Consider the following 22,450-nt stretch of genomic DNA (forward strand, 5'->3'; position numbering starts at 1 on the left):
ACAATAAATCCTGTCAACCAGCCTAATTCAGCTTTGTAATTATAATTACAAAGGACTCATCCCTCCGACTGGGGGCTCTCCTGGTCTCAACTGCCTGAAAACAGACTAAACTTTCCTGTTGCCCTTCAAAGGAACAGGGTGCTAATTTTCTGCCAAAAAATACTTAGGGCTTTTTGGGAAATACTCAGCTTTGCACATTAACACGTTCCCTCCTCTCAGCTGTCCTAGCAGAGGCTGGAACAACAGCCCAGCTAAGTTTAGGATTTTTGGTAAAGTAGAGAGGCTGCATATGACATTGCAATTATAAAAGTGACAAGACAGATAACAACCTTTGCACCAGCACCTTCACAGCCATTTCAGGGGCCATCCTAAGTTGGAAGTCACTTGGAAGCCACTCTCAGTACAGGAGCACTGGCAGACCCAAAAGCTCAGCTTACCAAGTTACTGATTGTCATTAAGGTACTCAGGACATTCCTAGCCAATGAAACAGAACTTACTTCCTTACACAAACAAAGGGAGTGCAAAGGGAGGTCAGTCATTCGTAAAGCCGCAGTGACTAGAGGGCTTGTGACTGTCTCATATCCATAATTTCACTGTGTAACTGAGTACACAAGAATAATTCTCACCACAGGCTGACTTACAAGAACTCTCCTTAAGCAGTTTAAAAGCCCTCAGTGCAAATTCCTTTTGGGTTTTTTTTTTTTTTTTTTTAGTAATCCAGCATATTTTTATATATATAGAAGCATATTTTTGTATGCATGTCTTGTAAATATCAAGCAGCCATTGCTTCCCCAAGCACAAACCAAAAAGTTTCCATAAATTGCTTCAGAATAACAAATAGAAACATTAAAGCCACTTGCCACGTTTCCAAAAAATGCCAGCACCTTGCAGGTCCCTGTTAACTCTTCAAGCAGTGTCAGCATGCAGGGAGAGCATCCTGACCTGCAGCAGGCTTTCTCTTCTTTTCTTTCTCTGCTCTACTTTCCAGGCCCTGATGGCCTTGCTGTGGGTCAGCACAGCCACTTACTGATGCTCCTCTGGGATTTGGTTGGCACCTTCTCTAAGTGTCATTGCAAAACCTCGAGGTTCTGGAGCTCTGAAGGACCAGCATGTTTCTGCTTCAAGGATCTTGCATTTGGCAGCTGACTTATTCTGCTCCAGGTGCAAACTGCAGGACAGTGAGAAAAGTAACATTAGGAGGTATGGGTGCAAGGCTCACCAAATTGGTTTGGTGAACACTTCCAGACATAAAGAAACACATTGCTTCTTAAAATACTGACCTCTGATTGAGTTTCAGTATTCAGGCCTCAATGCAGGATGCCGTGTACAAGATTAATCCAGGCCCAAATGAACTAATCCACATTGAATGGGTCACTTGGCATAACCTGCGTCATCACCTGTGTCATCCCTAAATTAAATCATCAATAGCTCAAATTTGCACTACTCATGCAGAATTTCTTTAATAGTCCACAAAACCAAATGGCTCTATCCAGGGAGTGATTCACCGTACAGGAACAGGAGAGAGGTCAAATAAATTGTTCCTCTAGAGGGATCAGCAGCTGCAAATGCAGTCTTGTGGTGAGAAATTCAGATTTATTTATTGAGAAATTCAAAGCACAAGAAAGATGATTCCAGCTTTCCACCTCTGGATCTACACACATCTGGTCTATCCACATAACTAGGGTCCAATAAATCTCAGATTGAGATGAGTCAGTTGCAAAGGGGTTAAGTACAGGATTAAACAATTTTTCTACCAAAGCATGTTTCCAGCCTGGACCCAGCAGCACATTCTCCCTTCCCCACAGCTCGAAACTGCTGTGTTTAGTGTTTAGGCTATGGGGCAAAGTCTGAATTCCAGAATGCCATCCTACAGGATGAACAGCACCCAGCCAGAAAGGTCCTGAGTTCAGGCACTATGCACCCAACTTGTGGCAGGCACAGAATTGGGTCTATTGTGAGGTGGTTCAGGTTTGCCATGTGACAAACAAGTAACAAGGTTTTTGCATTTACTAAAAACAATGCTAGGATTTTCAAAGGTATTGGAAAAATGAAGATCAACTGTTAAAACATGTCCAGTTAATGACTCTTTTGAAAAGAACACTTGAGGTGAGCTCACAGGGTTATGAGGGCATCCTACTGAATTATATAAATACAGATTTCCCCCATGATTTAAATAAAACAAAACAGTTGTTAAAATAAAGTTTAGAAAGGTTTTAAATGGCTAGTGGCTGTTTGTGTAGCCTGCTCAGTTTTTTAAAGCAGGTTTTACACAATATTCTCTTTGTGGAAATAAACTCCTAATCCACAGCTTTTAGGAGATAAACAAGGCTCTTTGATAACTAGTGAGCATCTCAGTGTGACAAAAACAGGTTGAACTTATTTTTTAAACTAGAAAAGGTATTGACAAAGATTCATCAGGCTGAATGGCCCTTTAGTTCCAGGCAGGGCAGGTGGAAAATGGGTAATGTCAGTATAAATACTTTCTCTAGGCCCTCTTCCCCTGCATGCTGCCCTAGCAGCTCTTACTGCAGGACTCATCCAGAACAGCTTTCAGGCTGCAGAGCAAGAGGATGTGAGAGCATACACCACCTGGAACACAGTCTAGTTTGTAGATACCCTCCCCCAGTCTCAGCACACCCACAAAACCACAGGAGCCCTTCTCTGCCCTTCTGCCTCATATAGTTCAAAGTTACTTATTAAAAACAAGGGCTCTTGACTTGCAGTAGCTTAGGGGTTATTTTTCAACCAGAGTGGAGCAGCTCATCAGACAGGTGGTAGCTGAATCACAACAGGCTGTACTTTGTTTGTGAAAGCTAGGATAAACACTTCCTACCCAAGCCAGCACATGGCCATTCAAAATCAGAAGCCCATCCAGTGTCTGATGCTCTTTTCTCCCAAAACCAGACTTCAAAATAAAAGAGCATAAACCTAAGAGAAGCAACAGGGAGGCAAATGTTGCTCAAAAGTAGGACGGTGTTTAACAGCAAGACACTTAAAACCAGCAGCAACCACCTGAGACACACTAAGCTTCTCGGATTAGATGCAGGTTTCTTGTTTTCTTAAGCTTAATACTTCCAAAGCCTCCTGTGTCCAGCAAGAAAGTCATGAGGATTGACAGAAATTAGAGGGTCTTCACAATGTAACCATCTTTCAGCACTTGATTGTAGGTTATTTAATAATTTATTAATTATGAACAGAACATAGCAGGATTATCTTGATTATGTTTTGAATTTAAAAGGCTCTTTCACATAAGCAATAGCAGGAAATTGCTTGTTGCCTGCTTAATTTAGTCTTTTAACTTCACAACTTAAAGGACTTTGGAATGTCCTCACTTCCCTCCCACACCACAGTCCTTCTGCTGGCTCCTGATTGATAAATGTGCAAAACACGTACCAAACATGGCAAAGCAGGACAGAAAACCTTTATCACTCCATACTGTGAAGCATATGGACCATAATTCAAGCACTTGCTTTCAAATGCTGAACTGATGTGTCCTGCTAACTCAGCATTTATATCCAGTCACTTCTTTTCTTACCGAAATAGCTGTTTTCCTTCAAAGTGGGAAGTGGGTTAGATGCAGTACAGAAAGATCCACAGCCCCAGCCGGAAGCCCAGCAAAACAGTAACACACACAGGGCTCCAACCACAACAGTCCCGAACTGTACATCTTGGTTCTTTAAGCATATTATATTCTATTATATATAACTTGGAGTAAACCACATCTTAAAAAAAAAGCCTACAGAAAAAAAAAAAGGTTAAAAAGAACCATCTTATCAAGAAGATGGACAGGTTATTAGAAGATGGACAGCCCTTGGCAAGCTGGACAATGACTGTACACAAAACACGCTGTAGAGAACCAAAAGGATATAGCAGAGATCTATAAGGCTTTCTACACTTTTATTCTTCTCCTGGTTCAGCACATCTTTTGATCTCATTAAGCTTCAAGGTCATGTCAGAACAGTCACAAATTCATCTCCAGTATGTGCAAAATTCAAAAATATTTACATAGACAGATAAAACTACAAAAGTAAAACCAAAACTAACAGCCAGGGTCACGGGTTAAAGTATTTCTTCCAGAACCCAAGAGACAACAGTTTGGGTGTATTTGAAAACATATTCCAACCTTTTAAATCAAGGTACAGTTTGTTTCCACTGATAAAAAGGTTTCTATGTTGAAGAAAACTAAAAGAGGATTGTTCTTGTGAACATCACATTTTTCCTTTCCACTACAGTCCCATTTGCTGACAGACTTGTTCACACAGTGACTTTCTGTCTCTCATCTCCCTCTCCTCCATGCTCACTCTTACAGCAAAACACCCACTTTGACTCTCACCCTGTCTTTGACAGTAAATTGACATGGATGTAAGTTACAATAACTCCGGTGTCAAAGATACCATCCTGAGCCACTAGGTAACAGTGGTGACAGCCAGACTCCAGTGAAAGCAGACATCTTTTCCATGACTTTGAAAAGCCACTGAATAACCCCTTCCAAGCAACCTTCCCTGCTTAATGAAGATCCAGGATAACTGCTTTGTCTACAACTGAAAATGCAGAGGATTTCTTGTATTTGCCAAAAGTCCTTTGGATGAAAAAAGAACAAAAACCAGCAAGACGTTTCTTAAAACAACAATTCCACAGAACCTGGATTTTCATGTCTGAATTGAAACATTTTGTTTTGCAGGTACAGCATGTTTTTTTCTGTGGAATTTCTACCCAGACATGGCAGTGCTGACCCTGGAGAAGCAAGGGCAGAACCCAGTCCAATTCCAAGCCATGGCTCGGGTTATGCAGCCTCAGGTGTTTGGTTGGATGGAGGATGACAATAGGCTCAGGGAAGTTCTTAGAAAGTGATCCATGTTAAAACCAGAGGTCACAGCTGATCCTGAGTCTGCTTTGGAGATGGAGCTGTCGTCACAACCACAGTGGACACTGCTTTAGTTGAGCCAGAGACTGTTCCTTGCTGGAGATGGGAGGCTGGAACTGTTTGAATTCTCACCTGTGTGAAATGGAAAGAAATAACTCATCTCAAGAATAACCTGGTGACACAATGACTGCACCTGCACTGTGCTCTGGTGAAGTACCTGCTTCTGCTGCCAACAAAAACTCAGTGATTAGAACAACACCAAGCACCAAAACCACTGCCAGAACAGAATATATCATAAGAAGATCATTCCACCCACTGCCCATGAGAGATGGTGACAGGAGATTTCCAGATTAGAGAGGAAGACCTGAAAAGTAGTTTGAATAAAAACCTGTATGTCAGCTGCTGTTACACATTTTCAGAAGAAGGACTTGGATCCATTGGATACCTCACTTCTACAGACTTGTTAATATCAGCTGTCGGTGCAGATTAATGATTTGGAATTACAGAACACTAAATTTCCAGACAGAAAGATGGATATGCAAATCAGTTATGTGACTTCTTCAAGAAAAAGTGACCCACAAAAGCTAAAGTACAAAGCACTACAAAGACTGCTGCATGTATAGAAAAATCCTGATAGGACCTTTGGTTTTACATTCGTTATACTGGCAGTGCTTCAAAAACATTTAAAAACTTTATTTGGATAGAGAGAACGTAAAGGTGATGACAGATTCCATGTGCTTAATGCAGACACTACAACCCCATGTATCCAGTGTAATGTCCTAATGAAGATGTTAAGTCATTAAAAAGCAAATAGAAAGATCATTCCAGGTGCCCTTACCTGTGTGGCTTGGCCTTGCTGCTGCAGCTGCTGTAGCTGCTGTGCAGTCAGAAAACTCACAGGCTTGTTCCCAGCAATCAGTTTAGTCCCTGCTGGCATTGTAGTCAGAATGATATTTCTGCCTAATCCACTGATGCTAAGGAATAATAATTGTTGAAAGGTTAGTAAACAGCACAGCAGGCTCAATCTTTCCAACTCCAAACCACTCTTCAGTTGCTAGTAGATTATAGTTCTACCACATGTACTAACCATTTTAAGTAGTGGGGTTTTTTTCCCCCCCACAGAACTGGCAAATACCCTAGTGACAAGTTTATGTCAGTTTTTATAAATATGACAGAGAATTAATTTAGCACACAAATCACACCCATTAACTCTGGACCATGCACACACTGGGTTAGCCTGATCAGACCTGAACACTTCACAATGCAGAAAACAGCTGAGCACTTGAAATATTAACTAAGGGAGACACTATCAGAATTTATGAAAGAATAAACAAAAAGCCTTCAATATCTGAATGCCAGAAGAATTCTCACTAAGGCAGTTAACTTCTCTTGAATGGAGAGACAGCCTCAGATTACAGATATTTTTCAGTGTGTTAATTCTTGCTCAAACACACAGAACTAATTGAACAGCTGATTTCAAGGCATAGAATGTTTTTTCTTTGGTGTATTTGCTAGAACCTGTATCTCAAAATAAATAACTAAAAATTACAATCTCATTGCAGACACCATATCCACTCCGTTTCTTAACAGACTGCAATCCTATTCCAGCCTCTGTCTGCTTGCTCCCCAGAAACCCACTGAACACAGACCTTCCTCAGCCAATTTCTAAAGCAGAAATGAGATGCAAAGCACTCACTTGGCGCCGATGTTGCCCTTGATGATGGGGGCAGTGACCACGCTCTTGCCCTTCACTGGCTGGCTGATCACTGACAGGGGTACTGTGATCCGTGCTGGAAGTTTGCCCTGGGGAATGGAAAGAACACATGAGGAGCCATGGAGAGCTCAGCAGAGAAACTGGTCGATAACATCTGCTTTGTGAGAGTCCTGTGAGCAGAAACCAGCAGCAGTTTTGCTGATGAAATTTGTGCTCCAGTTCAGGCTTCTTAAAATTCATGTCCCTCTCATTCACTACACAGCTGTATGGACCCTGAAAATCCACATCATCTTTGCACCACAGGATCCATGATTTTTATCCTTAGGAAACAACCATAGTGTCATTTAGCTTATGTAACCACAATACAGTTTATGGTGCCTTCAGATTAGGGTATTAAAACAGCATTCAAGGATGAAATCAGTAAAAAAGTTAATACAAGTAATAAGCACTTGTAGTTCTGAATGTTCTATGACACCATTCCAAGGGAAATTATTGCCAGGGTGTGAGGCAAGACACAGAGCTGCAAGAGGCAGGACTTCAGATATGCAAAGTTTATTTCATTCACTTGCAAAAGGACATAAGGGAAGAATCTGACTTTTGGGGGGCATTTAGCTGCAATTTCAACACCATGAAATGAGTTGCAGACCCATACCCAGAATACATTGTGGCTTCCTCATCCTTGGAACTGTTCAAGGCCAAGTTGGATGAGGCTTGGAGCAACCTGATCTAGTGGAAGGTGTCCCTGCCCATGGCAGGGGATGGGACTGAATGAACTTTAACGTCCTTTACAACCTAAAATTTAGAACCTAAATACAACCATTGCATGACTGCCACATTAATGTGAGTCTCTGTGGATGCAAAGAGCAGTTTTCAGCCATAAAACATCAGTGTATTTGGCACCCCCCTTCTTTACCCACCCCCAGTGAGAGCTCAGCATTACTCACTGCCTGGGATGTAGATACCACTGTGGTGCTGACGGGCACCTGCCGCACAGCCGTGGCTCCTGTACCAATGGTGATGGGGGTTCCCGCAGTTCCTGAGGCCACGGCAACTGCTTTGGACACTGTGGCACTCATGGTGGGTAAGGAGGTGTGGCCTGTGCCAGCAATGCTCACCGCCGAGGACGAGGGCACCTGCTTAGCATGAGTGGCTACCGTGATGGTCTGCCCAGCTTTGGGGGGTATTACACCCAGCCCCTGCACAATTCTGATAGTGGCAGCTGGCTTGGCCTCCGTGGATGCCACCGTGGTTATGGCTTTGCTCTTCTGATCTGCCACAGTCATGCCCAGGGCAGGCATCAGGCGGAAAGCAGAACTTGTTGGCTCTGCAGTCTTTAAGTCAGGAGTCACTTTAACCACAGTGCCTCCGGCTGGGCTGGAAGAGGCAGGAGACACCGTGCTTGTCTTGGCTGGAGACTCAGCAGTCTGGACAGGGTTGGATGTCACGTGCAAAGTCGCAGAGATGCCTTTCCCACCAGCACTGCTTCCCGCAGCTGCTGTGAAGAGGTCCTGAGTCAGTTTGACAGTAGTGACTTGAGACTTGGCCAGGGTGGCCATCATATCTGGAGTGATGCGCAGCACTGTTTGTCCCTTTGCGTCTGTGGTGATGGAGGATGGGGGCAGGCGCAACACATCCTTCCCTTGGATCCGAAAATTGGTTGCTGTGAGTGGAATGCCACTTCCAGCCTGGGTCTTCACGCCGAGCTGTCCTGTAATAGCCACCTGGGAGAGATCAGAGAAATGGTTCTGTCAAACTGGGAAAAGGTCCAAGGCACACTCAAAGCAGAACTTCCCAACAGGATGATGTTTGCTCCCACTAGAATGCAAGTGGAATAAGACTAGCACTCAGTACACTACTGGAAATAGTTCTGGTTGTTTATCAGATGGCATTCTCAATCCCATCTGAAATAGGAAATACTTGTGGGGTTAGTTTCTTTTCCAAACAAAATGAAGGAGAGATCACAAAAGAACCTGCACTAACACATCTTTCACCTGTACATGAAAACAGGGCTCAAACACACAAAACTAGCAACTGTGTCAGCCCGCACAGTCCATCAACATACACAGCATTACAGCTCTCAGATGTTTACATCTGCACAACAGAAAACAATCAGGTTGTGGAGCCCAGTTTCAAGTCTCTCCCTCCCTCTCACCTGCTTGATGATGTTCTGGCCAGCCATGTTCTGAATGATAGTGGTGGAGGAGGTGCTGGCAGCAGAACTGCCTGGAGAACTGGTCACTGGCTTCACAGCAGGGCTGGGCACTGCAGGCAGCCCCGTCACAGTGATACCTGCCTGGCTGGCCATGGAGCTTCCTGCTCTTGGCACCTGCACAGGGCTACTTTGAGCTTTTACAGGCAGAGTCATCACAGCCTACAGAAGAGAGGAGGAAGACTATGAGCAGACTACTACAATAGGAACAGTCTAGTGATTCTTTTTTGTATTGTGTTAGCTTGCGGGTTCAGGGAAGTTCACGAGAATTCCCTTGCAAGGATTCCAACTGCTTGGAACTGTAGTGAGGTAGATGTCAGTCTCTTTTTCCAGGTAACAAATGACAAGAAGAATTGGCCCAGGGTTGCACCAGGGAGGTTAAGTTGGATATTAGGAAATTTCTTTTCACAGAAAGGGTGGTAAAGCATTGGAACGGACTGCCCAGGGCAGTGGTGGAGTCACCATCCCTGGAAGCATTCAAAAAAAATGTGTGGATGATGCACTTAAGGATATGGTTTAGTAGTGAACATGGCAGTGTTGCTGCTGTGTTCATGGCTGGACTTGATGATCTTGACAGTGTTTTCTAAGCTTAACGATTCTGTGATTCTAAGTTCTATGGACTTTTTATGTAATGCACAATTTAATGATGCCAGGTAAATATGTGAAAAACAGAGCACTGAACAGTATTGCATATGTAAAACTGTTTCTGTGCTCTTGACTGCAGTTAGTGCATGTTTCAAATGAGCACAGAATGCCTGCGCATCACACAAAAACACTGCAAGTCAGATCAGATGTCAGATACTCTACCTCTTCCAACTCACCTGAGGGAGCACTTTGGTTTGTGTGGCTGTAGCTGGAACACGGATTTGAGGCACTGACGTGGGCTGCTGCTGCTGCTGCTGCTGGGTGACCACTGGGGCTTGCTGGGACATAGTTGGGAGGCTGGACTGGGCAGTGACCACACGGACCTGTGGCAGGCCTGAGGAGCTGCTGTGACTGACCACACACGGGGTGGGCGCTGGCCCTGGCGGTGCCTGTGAGCTCTGAGCTGGGGACAGCAATGTCCCCAGCTGGGGCATGGTGGGAGAAGACACCAGGAGAACGCTAAGGAAAGACAGAGCCAATAGGTCAGCAAAGATGTAGGACATACACACAATCAGAGAATCACTGAGGTTGCAAAAGACCTCTGAGATCATCGAGTCCAACCTGTGACTGATCCCCACCTTGTCATCCAGCCCAGAACACTGAGTGCCATGTCCACTTGTTCCTTGGTCTCCTCCAGGGATGGAGACTCTACCACCTCCCTGGGCAACCTCTTTCAATGTCTAATTATGCTTTGTGAAGAAATTCCTCCTGATGCCCAACCTGAACTTCCCCTGGCACAGCTTGAGACTATGCCCTCTTACCATGCTGCTGTTTCCTGGATGAAGGGTCCAACTCTCAGCAGCCTCCAACCCCCTTTCAGGGAGTTGCAGAGTGGTATGGTCACCCCTGAGCCTCCTCTCCTCCAGGCTAAATAATCCCAACTCCCTCACTAGTGAATTATACAAATTATTGAAAAACAGCCAGCAGCATTCCCAAGTCACATAGGGGACAGGAGCAGTACCTCTGGCTGGGTTTTGCTGGCTCTGACCCAGCACCAGATACACTCTTGCTGACTGCAGACACCGGTGGGGGTGAGATGGGTGTTGCTGGCAATGCAGGGGCAGTTGGTGTCACAGGAGTCACAGGAGTTGGTGGCATGCTGGAGTCACTGAGGCTCAGCTGACTAGGATCTGCTGTGCTGGTGGGGAGGGCTTTCACAGTACCCTCCTTACTACTCGACTTCTACAAAGAAACCACATTCAGGATCACAAAATCTGGGGTTAATCGCTGCACCTTACAGTAGGCTAAGCACTTCAACCTGAGTTTTATATGGTGGTGAATGATGTTCTGCTGTTAAATCCTGAAATCCAACATGACTGACTGTCTGCCTTTCCCCAGCTGCAACCCTGGACGAACTGGTGTGTTTGGTTGCTCTTGCTCTCAAGGAAAAGTGCACCTCAGTTGTGACAAACATTCAGAACATGCAGATTTCAACCTTGGTTAATGTGCCAATAGACAAGTACTTCAGAAATATTTAATATCAGACATCCAAACCCTGAGGGCTTCAGCAGAGCAAGGGGGAGAACAGACGTGTTCCACACACTCTGTTACAAATTAACCTCAAAACTAGATCTGAAAGACCATCCCTTTGATAGGGAGCACAAATGAGAGGATAATAGTGGAAGCTGTGCACTGACATTCATATACATCATGAATTACTAACTCAAACATGGTAATTTTCATCACCTGCTATGGATGCAGAATTTATGGATTAAATTAAGACTAATTTCCTTCTCAATCCCAAAATCGGCTGTGCAACCCTGAGCAAAGAAATCTACCATTTTAGCTGGAGGTTTTGGCTTCTGAAGAGCTTTCTTGGCCTTTGCTGCAGCAGCTTGAGCATGATGGATCCGTTCTGCAAGGACGAATTAATGGTTAGAGCTCCTGAACACAAGCAGACAGATTTAAGGAAGAGGCTAAGTAAGAGGTGCAGATTCTTCTTCAGACAAGGAATTAAACACACAGTCATGTAATGGTGCAAAGAAAAACATCTAGAAAATTAGCCAAAAAGGTTGAAAATAAGACACATAAAAACATATATCTGCAGTTATTGCACATGGGATGGTATTTTTCCAACAAATGCTTCAAAGTGACACACTGCTCTCTAAAACTGGGTTTAAGTGCTGAAGGACTAACATAAGCAATTTGACTAGGGAAAAAAGCTAGACTGACAAATCAGTGTTCATTATCCATCTTTAAAAACATTTTTAATTCTTAAGATCACCAACTCAGGCTTACCAAACTCTTCCTCGCTCCTGTCCCGGTGCAGGTAGATCCACAACTTCCGCCCAATATCATATTTCACACAGGGATCTTTCTCATAATGCAATCGGTCCAGAGCACCACTAACAACAGTGTTAACCTGAAGTTCAGAATACACAGATTATAAGATATCCTTTGCTGGACTAGCTAAAACTGATGAATAGCAACATGATCCTATTTGGTATAAAACCTGAGTAAGCTGCGAGCAATCTCCACCTGAGGGAGAAGTGACTGAGGGCAGATATTGCATCACAGGATGGTGTTTGCCACCTTGGGTTACATGGAGCTTCCACCAAATCTCTGAAAATTGACTGTTCCTCAATCTAAAATGTGAGCAGCTCCATGACAGTGTTAACGCCATGGCTTTTCTAGCTGGTTTTCATCATCCAAAGTTGGTGCAGATTTGCAGCAGCTCATCATAGTAGTACACAGCTCCCTTTTGCTCATCACAGCAGAATACAAAACTATTGGGCCTTTGCCACTGAATATTGCCTGGCACCAAGCAGTGTATTTTTATGAGAATCTGAGGCCAGACAAGACATCCAACTTACCTGAGCACTTGTAACATCTGGAGCTAGGAACTGGGAATCTTTGAGCAGCTCACAGATTTCAGCTCGAGTTCCCTCTCCATTAGGAAGGCGAGCAGCAGCATCACGAACTGAAACAAAAAAACAGAGCTTAAACTTCCAGCTGTAACTGGACAGCAGTACTCAGGTACTCCATCAGATCAATTTTGGGACTGCTCTATTACCCTTGCTCTCACAGTGTCTACTTGCTTACTAAAATCTAGCCCCAAAAATCCCTCAAAAATACGAGGAGAGATTATAAAGGATCATTTTAAAGTACATCTGTGCCAACTTTGTGCTAATAGTGATGAACTTGGGTACCAGCATTCAACCCCAATGTAGATTCCTGAAATCATTGTTTTAGGGGTCAGAGGAATGTTTTTCTTCTTTACAGAAGTTTTCCTGGCCATGACCTTACCAAGAGATAAAATGGTGACATATGCTGGTCTGTCTGAGCGCAGGAGAGAATGTTCCCGGGCTTTGTTTAAGGAGGTTTCCTTGTCAAACACTCCCTTCACAGGACCAACAACCGACTCAAAGCCATGCATCCGGAAGGTGAAGGCCTTGTGGGGCTGGCTGTAACGGTAACGCTCCTGGAGGTGAACACAAGAGCACTGACTTCACCAGGAAATATACACCAAAGCCTCATGTCATATTACCAAGTAAGTTGTTATCATTCTCTAGAGAAAGCCTTTTTAAACTAAAGGCTCAAATACTGCTATATAGACTTATTTTAGATCAAGAAAATCACAAACTATTTCATGCAAAGTACAATGCTCCACCTAAGCAAGTTGGGCAAGTGCACCGCATTCACTGTCAAGCAGCTGCACAGACTAGAGAGGTGCCAGAAATACAAGAGATACACCTTCTGTCCCCTTCCCCTTTCTTCCTTTTATCTGGCTAAAGAGAGATTTCCAAAATTTAACTTATAAATTCTGTCCTGTAGACAGCACTTGGAGAGAAGGGAGAAGAACCCCTATCATGTGTTTGCCCTCTAATTTCCACTTGCATCTACTACAGATAAGATAACTAAGTGGATGGTTGCACTTACTGAAACTTATTTTTTGCTTGCACACATACATGGCCAAAAAATAAAGAGGTAAGTGGGGGATGGTGGGGGATGGCAAAGGAGACAGAGGGGTTGGCACAACCAACTGACACTATCAATTCCGTTAATTTTATCCAATTAGTTTTTACCAAATTAATTTTACCCACTGAAATACCCACTGGAAATACTGATGGTTTTGAAACAAGGCTATGTCATTAGCAAGTTTTATGCAAGGCCAAGATACTGACTTCAAGGCAGAAGCAACATATCAATTCTTCACATTAACTACATTTGTGTACAGTATAAAACAGCGGTCCTACACAAATTCTCCTGATTTAGTGGCCAACTGTTTTAACAAGTGCCTTTAAAATAAAGAGTCTCCTTACTTGCTCTTGAAACACCCGTTTCTCCTCTCCAGTGCTAGGCCGGACTACATAGTCAGTCCTTCTGAAACAAAGGCACCATCAGTTCTGAGCACAAGAAGCCCACAACAGTCCCAACAAACCCCTTATCCTTCTGCAAATTCTTCTGAACAAATCCTGAAAATATTTATGGTAACAAAAGCAAGCCCTGTAGAAATCTTAAAGTATGCTATGTGCAGTACCTGAAGGCAAGCAAGGACTATAAATTATCTCATTAGTAAAACCTAAGCTAGACTGCAGCTTTGTTCTGATAATATATGTGAATTTGGATAAAATCAGTTGATTTCATGAAGTCCAGTTACTGCATTTATAAAATCAAACTATCAAATTTTCTCCTGCCCCATGATGTAAAATTGTTTTATTTTAAGGTCCAGAGGCACAAGGCCCAAATCCCACAGATTCAGCAGCACTACAAAGGCTTTCAAGCAGTGTTGCACACTTACACTCTGGGCAGTGGCATGGCATCCGAGCTGTCTTCATTTTCCTATTGAGAAAGAAATGTCAATGTTGGGTAGAACTCAGTCAGGTCTCATGCTCCTAGAAGGTGATTTTTGTCTCACTCACTTTGAAAAAAGTCTGGTCTTTGGTCTCCAACCAGAGATGAAACAGTGCTGACAGTTCCTTCTCATGATCTTGGTAACTACCTAGTAAGAAATAATGAAAATGTAAAAATAGAACTTTTGTAATTGTTAGGAAGCCAGATGCTTGTAATTCCCAGTCCTCTCCTGTTCCCTTCTCTCCTCAATGCATAACCAGTCACAGATGTTCAAACTGCAATATTTGAACACCTCCAGGCTTAGGAAATGCTAAATCCCAGTGATTCCCAGGAAATGCTAAATCCCCAGTGATTTTGGTGGTACAAAAAAGATGGTGCTTCAACTCCTAGCACAGAAGGCAAGATGCTGTTTGGGACCCAGTTCCCTGTTCCCACTCTCCAAAGTAATCCCAGTTACTGAATCCATGAGCAGAAACACTGGCCTACATAACCTCCACCATAAACTGCGAAAGGATCAGAGGAAAAGCTTCCTGACTCCAAATCTCTGCCAGTTTAAGCCTGCAAATGTGATCACTAGAATCACCATAGTAAAGCATGAAAAATTCTGTGTAGTAACTAAAGGAATGAACATAAACACAGAACATCTGTAATTTAATCAGTATGAGCCTAAGCACACTGATCATTACGTTGCTCTTTGGTTCCCAATTTTAAAAATGAGAATAGTATCAGTTTGCTCTACAGAGAAGCTTAATTCCTTTGCAGTTGTGATAATTACTAATTACTCTGAATCATCAGAAGGTATGCTCTACAGAAGGGAAAATAGGAAAGTGTTCAGACAAATTTGAAGGCTGACAAACATAGTTAAGTCAGCAACAGAAAGAAATACAGCCCAGTGCCTTTGTTCATTTATGTTCTGTCTGCTGCTGATACTGACGTCTTGTCAACACCTCAAATCCAAAACATGTATTAGCTCAGCTAAAAGAAAAGAAAATGCCTAACCATGGAATTAACAGCTCTGTTTGTGTTTCTCTCCAGGATGCAGAAAGACGAAAAGTAAAGTCCTGGCGAAAACAACAAACCTTTACTATAGTACATATCATAGAAGAACACAAGGTACTCACCAAGCAATTTCCACTGCTGAGTTTTCTCCTTGAATTCAACAAAAGGTGAAAAGCTGGAAGGAGCATCTACAATGACAAATGTACATGTCAGGGACATTATACCATTATCCAACCTCAAAATCATACTGTGGTTATGTCAAGTTAAAGACTCACACTGACAGACAGAGCATTTGAAATTATTATGTAAGTGCATCTCTAAAATTATCCTTGCCCTTGGGAAGGGGATAGGATCCCTTTATCACCTTGGGAAGGTGAGCATCTCAAGAGTATAAGGGCAAGCACAAAGAAAGAACAGAACAGGATAATGAGCCTTCCAACAACAGGCTGTCAGCTAAGAGCCTCTTCCTGCTGTTCACCATGTTCAGACCCGTTATTTCGTGCACCGGGATGAGAAAATGCCAGCTGAGCACTTTATCTTCAAGCTGAAGAGGAAAAAGAAATATGAGGCCCCAGGGACTGTTATTGTACAGTGAAAATTCATGGACTCATGGGAAGAGAACTTGAGATTTACAGCATTCACCAGCATTATGGACAATATGCTGCAAGGCCACCACAAGGCCACCACTCTGTCTCTACCTTTAAAACTTCTCACTATGCAAATCAGAACCACAGAGTAATTCAGTTTGAAAGGAATGGCTGAAACTCAACTGGCCCAAGCCCAAGATGGGTCAACCTCACGTTTCAGTGGATTGCTCAGGGCATCATCTAGTTTGATTTTTATTATCTCCAAACCCAACTACAACTTAACACTGTGGGGGAAGAGACTAATTCTTTCCTGCTTCAAATACCCTGCCTGAAGCCATGATCAGAACATGAGAAACTGTCTAGAGACAATTTCACAGATATTTTCACATACTTGGGAATCATGCTGGGTCTTATGTACTATCCACATGCAAAACAAGTCGACCACAACCAAGGCATGTCAACCAAACGGCCTATCACAGAAATAGAAATACTGCAAGCAATACAAGGATTTCTTGTAGTGGTGAATGAGAAGTTGATTTGAGCTATACTGCAAACCAGACTAACTAGAACAGAGAAAAAGCACAATTAGTATTTTTAACATCTCTTCTTACCTCTGCTCTCGCCTGCCAAATACTGCAAGGCAGGTAAAACCAATTCAGACCAATTAGGGGCAAAGGAGAACCAGTTATTGAGTGCACTGGCATGAGAAGATTGCCAATCGAGAACTTTATCTTCAAGCTGAAAAGGAAAGATAATTATTTTATTAATGATCTCACAAGTTTAAACTATGACTGTCTTCACAGAAAACAAACCAGCTGAACACATGCAGGGGACAAAAAGGTTTTTATGTACGTGAAATAATCACCTGACTTTTTCAAGTAACACAGCACCAAAGAAGGGGAAAACACTTCCCGATTTCTGCCCTTAATATAGAAAATATATCAAACCATGTTCTATAGAATGGGTATGGAAAACCTCACAGATTGAATTGACTAAACTCATGAAACATGTTAAAACCAGAAAGTGGTAGCACTCCCACAGGGTTTAATTTCTTTAATATGTAATCTAAATCTTATTATAATTTACAGCCAAGTAAGTCTGGAGAAAAGTCACTATTACAAAGCTGTAAGCTCCTCAATTCTTTGCTTCCTGCAAAGATTCCTAGTAAGTGGGTTGTTCCTTACCACAGAGAGAATAGCAGGTCCTTCCAGAAACAGTATCTCCAAAAGAAGGAAAAAGAAGCTGGATGATATTTCATTTACTTCAAGGCATGGCTTCATATCTTCAAGAGGTCTTCAAAAGAAAGAGAACGCAGAGTAAATCCTCTGAGTAAATATTCACCTCCATATACAAAGATGAACACCACGTATTTCACCCATCCCAATCTGCATGAAAACGCAGCCTGCAACAGTCCCACAAAAATGTGAGCTGAAACATGTTGCTTTTTCCATCCATGTTAGGTGTTCAGGGCCCTCTGGAACACTTACTCCTCTTTGACAGATGACAGAGGGAGTGGGGAAAAATCCTGAGACATTGATGGGAGTCCATCTGCATTGCCAAGAGAGTCAGCCAAATCTTCCACCTCAGATTTAATAATCTTTGGCTTCTTTTTTTTCTTATCTTCCTTGTCCTTCACCTTTTTCTTGAGGGTTGCGAGGTCAAATAAGGCTTCAGATATGATAGAAGTTAAGAAGAATACTTAGCTTCTTACTATACCTTAATGAAAGTCATAAACTATTAAAGTATGTATCTAGAAATGTATGTTGTGTGCACTCTTTCACACATCAACCATTCCACCTTTCCAGCTGCTGTCATAAATCTTCACTTTTCCCCTCAACAGAAAACCTCTAGTTTTTAAATCAACATATATGAAATAAAAAAGCAAAGGATCCACTGACTTGCTAAGGAACCTTTCCTGCCAGCATTCACTCGAGTCATGATGTCCTCAAGGGTGAGGTCTGTTGTGACTAGATCCGGGTGATCCTACACAGGAAAATAGTACAGAAATTAAACTGAGAAAGGACAAAGTCTTAAGACAGCCATAAAGTGAAGAAGTACCCAAGTACAAAAATGCACCAAACTCAACCAGGATCAGCTTACTAAATTATTTACTGCAATAAAAGTTGGGAAGTCTTCTAACCCTGAAAACCAAAACTTTGTCCCTCCAAAACACATAACACATAAAATTATAAAATCCTTCTATCGAGGTGAACATGGCCAGAAGCTGCATCTATACACTGACAATGGAACCCAGGTTACAACAACGAGCTAATGTGTAGGTGCACACAAAAAATAGCAATCATTTCATCACCCAGAAGTACCCTGATCTTTATGGCTAGGAGATAAAAACATCCAAGTTAAAATGTAGTCCCACCCCCCAAGACTTTTTGACATCTTACAGGCTGACGTTTTCGTTTCTCGTGGTGCTTCTTCAACATCATCTTTAAATCACTTTCTCCAAGTTCTATCTTGTCTGTAATGAAAATAATTATTTGCAGTTTTCCTCTATTGTTACCTTCGACACTTCTTAGAATGCCATTTTCTATCCATTTACACTTCCAGCAATCTCCAAATTTCAGTAACAAATTTCTCCATATATGAATTTCCTTCATTCATTCATCCATTCATTTCAGTGCTTCATTCAGTCATCAGACTTCACTGCTGATGCAAGCATGGAAAAGAAGCCAGAACCAGCTTGAACAGTTTGAAAAATTTATTACAGTCACTATAGGAGGAATTCTCAAGTATTTTGAACTGGACTATGCTAATGCTTCAACATCTAAAATATAACAGAGGAATCAGTAATATTACAGAAACTATGATTCTTGTGTTCAAATACTGGTCTTGCAAGAAGAAAAAGATTAAACTGGGAAAAGAGTCAACTATTTTGAAGACTGCAAAAATGAAGCATCACATGATTTCCCATCAAGCAATAGATTTTAAAGATGATTTCCTGCAAGGTCTCAAGGTAATTCTCTCCCCTCTAGCCATACGGACCCCCTTTGTTTGGTTCTCACCTGCAGTTTTCATGTCCAAGGTTGACAACGTGGGGATCACTCTCAGGGGAACTGGTGGACTTGAACAACGTGCTGGAGAGCGTGGAGGCCAAGAGATTAGATCTAAAACAGAGGTATAAATTTACTTCTGCAAGATCTGACACCAATCTGCTGAACTATTACCATGTGTTCATTAGATCCCAGCCAGTGGAAGTAGAGGCCAGAATCAAAAATGTGTCTTTTTCCATTCATACCTGGAATCTTCAATTCAGCCCAGGGCATTACCTTCCTCATCAGAAGACAAGGCAGTGTCTCCACACTCCTCTTTCACTTCCCTCAGGATCTTCAAGTAGCGCCGATGTGTCCGTCTGTCTCGTTCTTCCGAGTCATATGTTGGTGGGAAGTGCTTTCTCCTTAGGGTCATGTCAGGGCCTCCTTTCCTGGCTAATTCCAGCAAGTGCTGAAAGGAAAGATTCATGTGACATTAGCTATGTCAGCTACAGTGCTGTAAGCCAGGACAGGTAAGCCCAGCTCAGATAACTTCCAGCAAGGTTACCATGAGGTGCCATCAGTGCCTCAGATCTGTACAAGGGGAACCTTAGGAAGAATCAGTATCTGCCACACACAGGATTTTAAACCTAGCATTTTAGACCATCGTTTAAAGGGGAGAAAAAAAAAACAGGTGAAATTTCTACACCTTCTTCTCCACACGTAACACTATGTGTCATTTTATGTGAACTGTTGAGAAGAACTTAAATCATTGGTGTGAGGGGTAGTTTCCACACAAGTATGTAACAATGTAACCTTTGAAAAAACCATTTTACTTCTCATGGCTACAGAGGAAATAACTTCCTATGTATTCCATATTGTTGCCCAATTAAGTTGTGGATGCCCCATCCTTGGAAGTGTTCAAGGACAGGAGCAACCTGGTCTAATGGAAGGTGTCCTTGCCCATGGCAGGGGATTGGAATGAGAGGAGCTTTAAGGTTTATTCCAACCCAAATCATTCTGGGATTCTCTATTTTCCACAACATTGTAGGCCATTTTATAAAGACACATTTTCTTCTTCATCCCTACATACCAAATGTTTCAATGTCTAAGTGTAATGAAAATAAATGAGCAATAAACACATTTCAGCTGGCAAAAATTTGCTCACAGAAGTATCCACAGAGGAAGACTTTACCAGGGATTTGCAGGAATGAGAATCAGAGGTTTGGATCCACATATTTTCTAACTGTAGTTGCTTCAGAAATGGTAAACAAACAAAGGTAGAATGACTTGTTAAGAAAATAATAAGTTGCAAAGGTGCAAATGCAGGAAGTGGGAACAAGGTGGGCATGAAAAGACAGGTCACACAAGTGAAAGCTATGAGAGTTACACAGCCTGAAATATAGCAACGAGTCTATCTGGCCGACTGGAAAATCCAGAAGCATTACTCATTCAGTTCATTAGAGGAAAGACCTCAGAGAACTGTGACTGCACCAAGACACTTGTAATAAAGACAAGTTATTCATCCCAGAGCACACTCACATTGCGGGAAGCGAGGATCTGCTTGAGCAGCCTGTAGAAGTACTGCTGCTGGGCACTCAGGTAGCGCTTGTACTGCGACTTGTAACAGAGCTGCCGGTACTTCACCACCTCGGGATTGAAGTGTCCATCTGTAATAACAAAGACAAAACACACACTGGGTTTTCAACTGCTAGCTGAGATCTTGCCCCAAACCCGCAGGGAAGCTCACGAGGCTGACTGACCCCGGAAGAGTTTCTGGGCGATGTGCAGCGGGTTCCCAAACCGAAAGTTCTCCCCACTGAACAGCGCTGAGATGAGTTTGTTCTGATGCTCTCGGTTGTTCTCAGGGAAGTGAGGCAGAAATTTTTTTAGGTGCTCTTGCTGCTCATCTGTCAGGACCTCCTGCCATGTTGACAAGCTGACAACCTCAAAGAAGATCTCAGGCTAAAGAAAGCAAGAAACAACAGTGAAGAAAATGCAGCCACGTTTTTGACAATTTTCTAGCTTTTTAAGTGACACCAGTCATGAGACACTGTTTTATAAGACACAGGAAACAATAGAGCATAAAAATGAAAGGTCAAGAAATTGATACTACTAACAAGAAAACAAATTCAAAGCTTGCAACAATCTTCTTAATGGCAATTTAAAAATAATAAGAATGTAACAGAATTGATTTGAAAGATATTGTCCCGAGATTAATCAAACACTCGACACTTTTCCCAAGGCAGTCAAAAACACCTCTCCTTTCCAGTTTGCTCCATAAGCCCCAAAAAAAGGAGTTAAACACATTGTTTATATAGAGGCTATGATAAGGTGAAGTGTCTCAGCACTACTCACATCCTCCAGGAGGTCCTCAGGCAGACTGACCCGGGTGGTGCCCAGCATGCAGTCCTCCATAATCCGTGTGCAACTGCCCTCCAGCTCCAGGGTGTCTGTGAGCATGTGATCCAGGGAATCCATCCTCAAGCCCTCCTGCTCCTGGAAAACGACAGCAAAACCCTCAAAAAACAAAAATCCCAAACCCAGATACATCCATCCTGATGTGAGGAATGATGGAGGACCCACCTTTGATGGGTGATTGTTTAAATGGTAGCTATGGAGTGGGCCTTCAATATCTGTCTGTATATATATATATGTGTGTGTGTATGTATGTATACACACACATACATATGTATACATATCAAACCCATACATACACACGCACATATATATATATAAAACACACATGGAGAAGCATGGTCATGCCAATGGAGAAGTGCTTTTCCAGACAGGTAGATTGGGAAGTACAGCTGACCCATCACACTTTGCTTCCCACCAGCAGGAACCCTTTTCAACACTGTTAAACACCAGGACAGACTACATTTAAATCCAAAAGGCGGTTTTAGGGTGCAGAAGCGAAGGTCAGGTCTAAGGTGGGGTTTCCCTCAGGTTGAAGGTGTGACAGGGCCAGGAGCCCCGTCCCCTCCGGCGCGACGCAGCCGGACCGCTCTGAGATGCGAAGAAACGCATAAAACACGCGAAATAAAGAAAAGGGGAATAAAAACACGCAATGAAACGGGTGGCACAGCGAAGAAAACAGGAAAACAGGTTTATTTCATACCCCTCACGCGGCCCGGCTGAAGGCGGAAGGCGGCGGCGCTGCCGCGCCTGCGCAAACGCCCCGCCCTGCCGAACTGCGCATGCACACGGCCCCGGAGTCACGACAGGCCGCGACGCTGCAGCGGCATACCAGAGCACAAGTGTGGAAGTTCCCCTGAAAATACGGTAGTTGTGGAATGCTGAAGCCACCTATCAGTGGCAGATTTATACGGCTTGACTGCAGTCCTGTGCAGTGGATTAGTCATTGAGATGCTGTGGTAATATTACAATGAAGTGTTGAAAGGCTGAATATTTTGAATTTTAATGCAAATTTTCATACAGCAAACGGAGGTTCTTACTGTCTCTCCACACCTTTACCCACTGCCAGCCCCCTCCAAGGACGCACATTAACAATTTCCAGAATAACTCATTTAATAAAATCTCGACGGGGTAACGTGCAGGATTGCAGGTGACAGTAAGGCAATGTACTCACAAACTCTAATCTGTGCCACAACTTGGCAGACGAGAAATCAGAGTGCAGGTCTTACCCAATGA

General features: G+C 42.9%; 1 protein-coding gene across 3 annotated transcripts; it reads right to left on the minus strand.

Moving 5' to 3' along the window:
* Window positions 1–3,749: 3,749 nt before the first annotated feature.
* NFRKB (nuclear factor related to kappaB binding protein) lies at window positions 3,750–21,943 on the minus strand. 3 transcript variants are annotated; one of them, XM_058818993.1, is made up of 26 exons: window positions 21,918–21,943; window positions 21,155–21,295; window positions 20,560–20,761; window positions 20,339–20,466; window positions 19,094–19,268; window positions 18,830–18,931; window positions 18,212–18,285; window positions 17,711–17,795; window positions 17,300–17,480; window positions 16,997–17,105; window positions 16,424–16,550; window positions 15,348–15,413; window positions 14,295–14,374; window positions 14,174–14,214; window positions 13,695–13,752; window positions 12,679–12,853; window positions 12,246–12,352; window positions 11,671–11,794; window positions 11,211–11,287; window positions 10,394–10,614; window positions 9,609–9,891; window positions 8,731–8,949; window positions 7,523–8,299; window positions 6,561–6,667; window positions 5,703–5,838; window positions 3,750–4,996 (listed from the first exon to the last, which is right to left on the minus strand). In XM_058818993.1, exons 2-26 carry the CDS (start codon window positions 21,275–21,277, stop codon window positions 4,871–4,873), a joined length of 3,903 nt encoding a protein of 1,300 aa, XP_058674976.1. In that variant the 5' UTR covers window positions 21,278–21,295; window positions 21,918–21,943; the 3' UTR covers window positions 3,750–4,870. The 3 variants fall into 3 exon arrangements, with proteins under 3 accessions (XP_058674976.1, XP_058674975.1, XP_058674974.1); XM_058818992.1 differs by having other exon boundaries at window positions 13,695–13,755; XM_058818991.1 differs by lacking the exon at window positions 21,918–21,943 and having other exon boundaries at window positions 13,695–13,755; window positions 21,155–21,313.
* Between the last annotated feature and the right edge of the window lie 507 nt (window positions 21,944–22,450).

Source organism: Ammospiza caudacuta, chromosome 23, assembly GCF_027887145.1.
Source record: "Ammospiza caudacuta isolate bAmmCau1 chromosome 23, bAmmCau1.pri, whole genome shotgun sequence".
Classification (NCBI taxonomy): Eukaryota; Metazoa; Chordata; class Aves; order Passeriformes; family Passerellidae; genus Ammospiza; species Ammospiza caudacuta.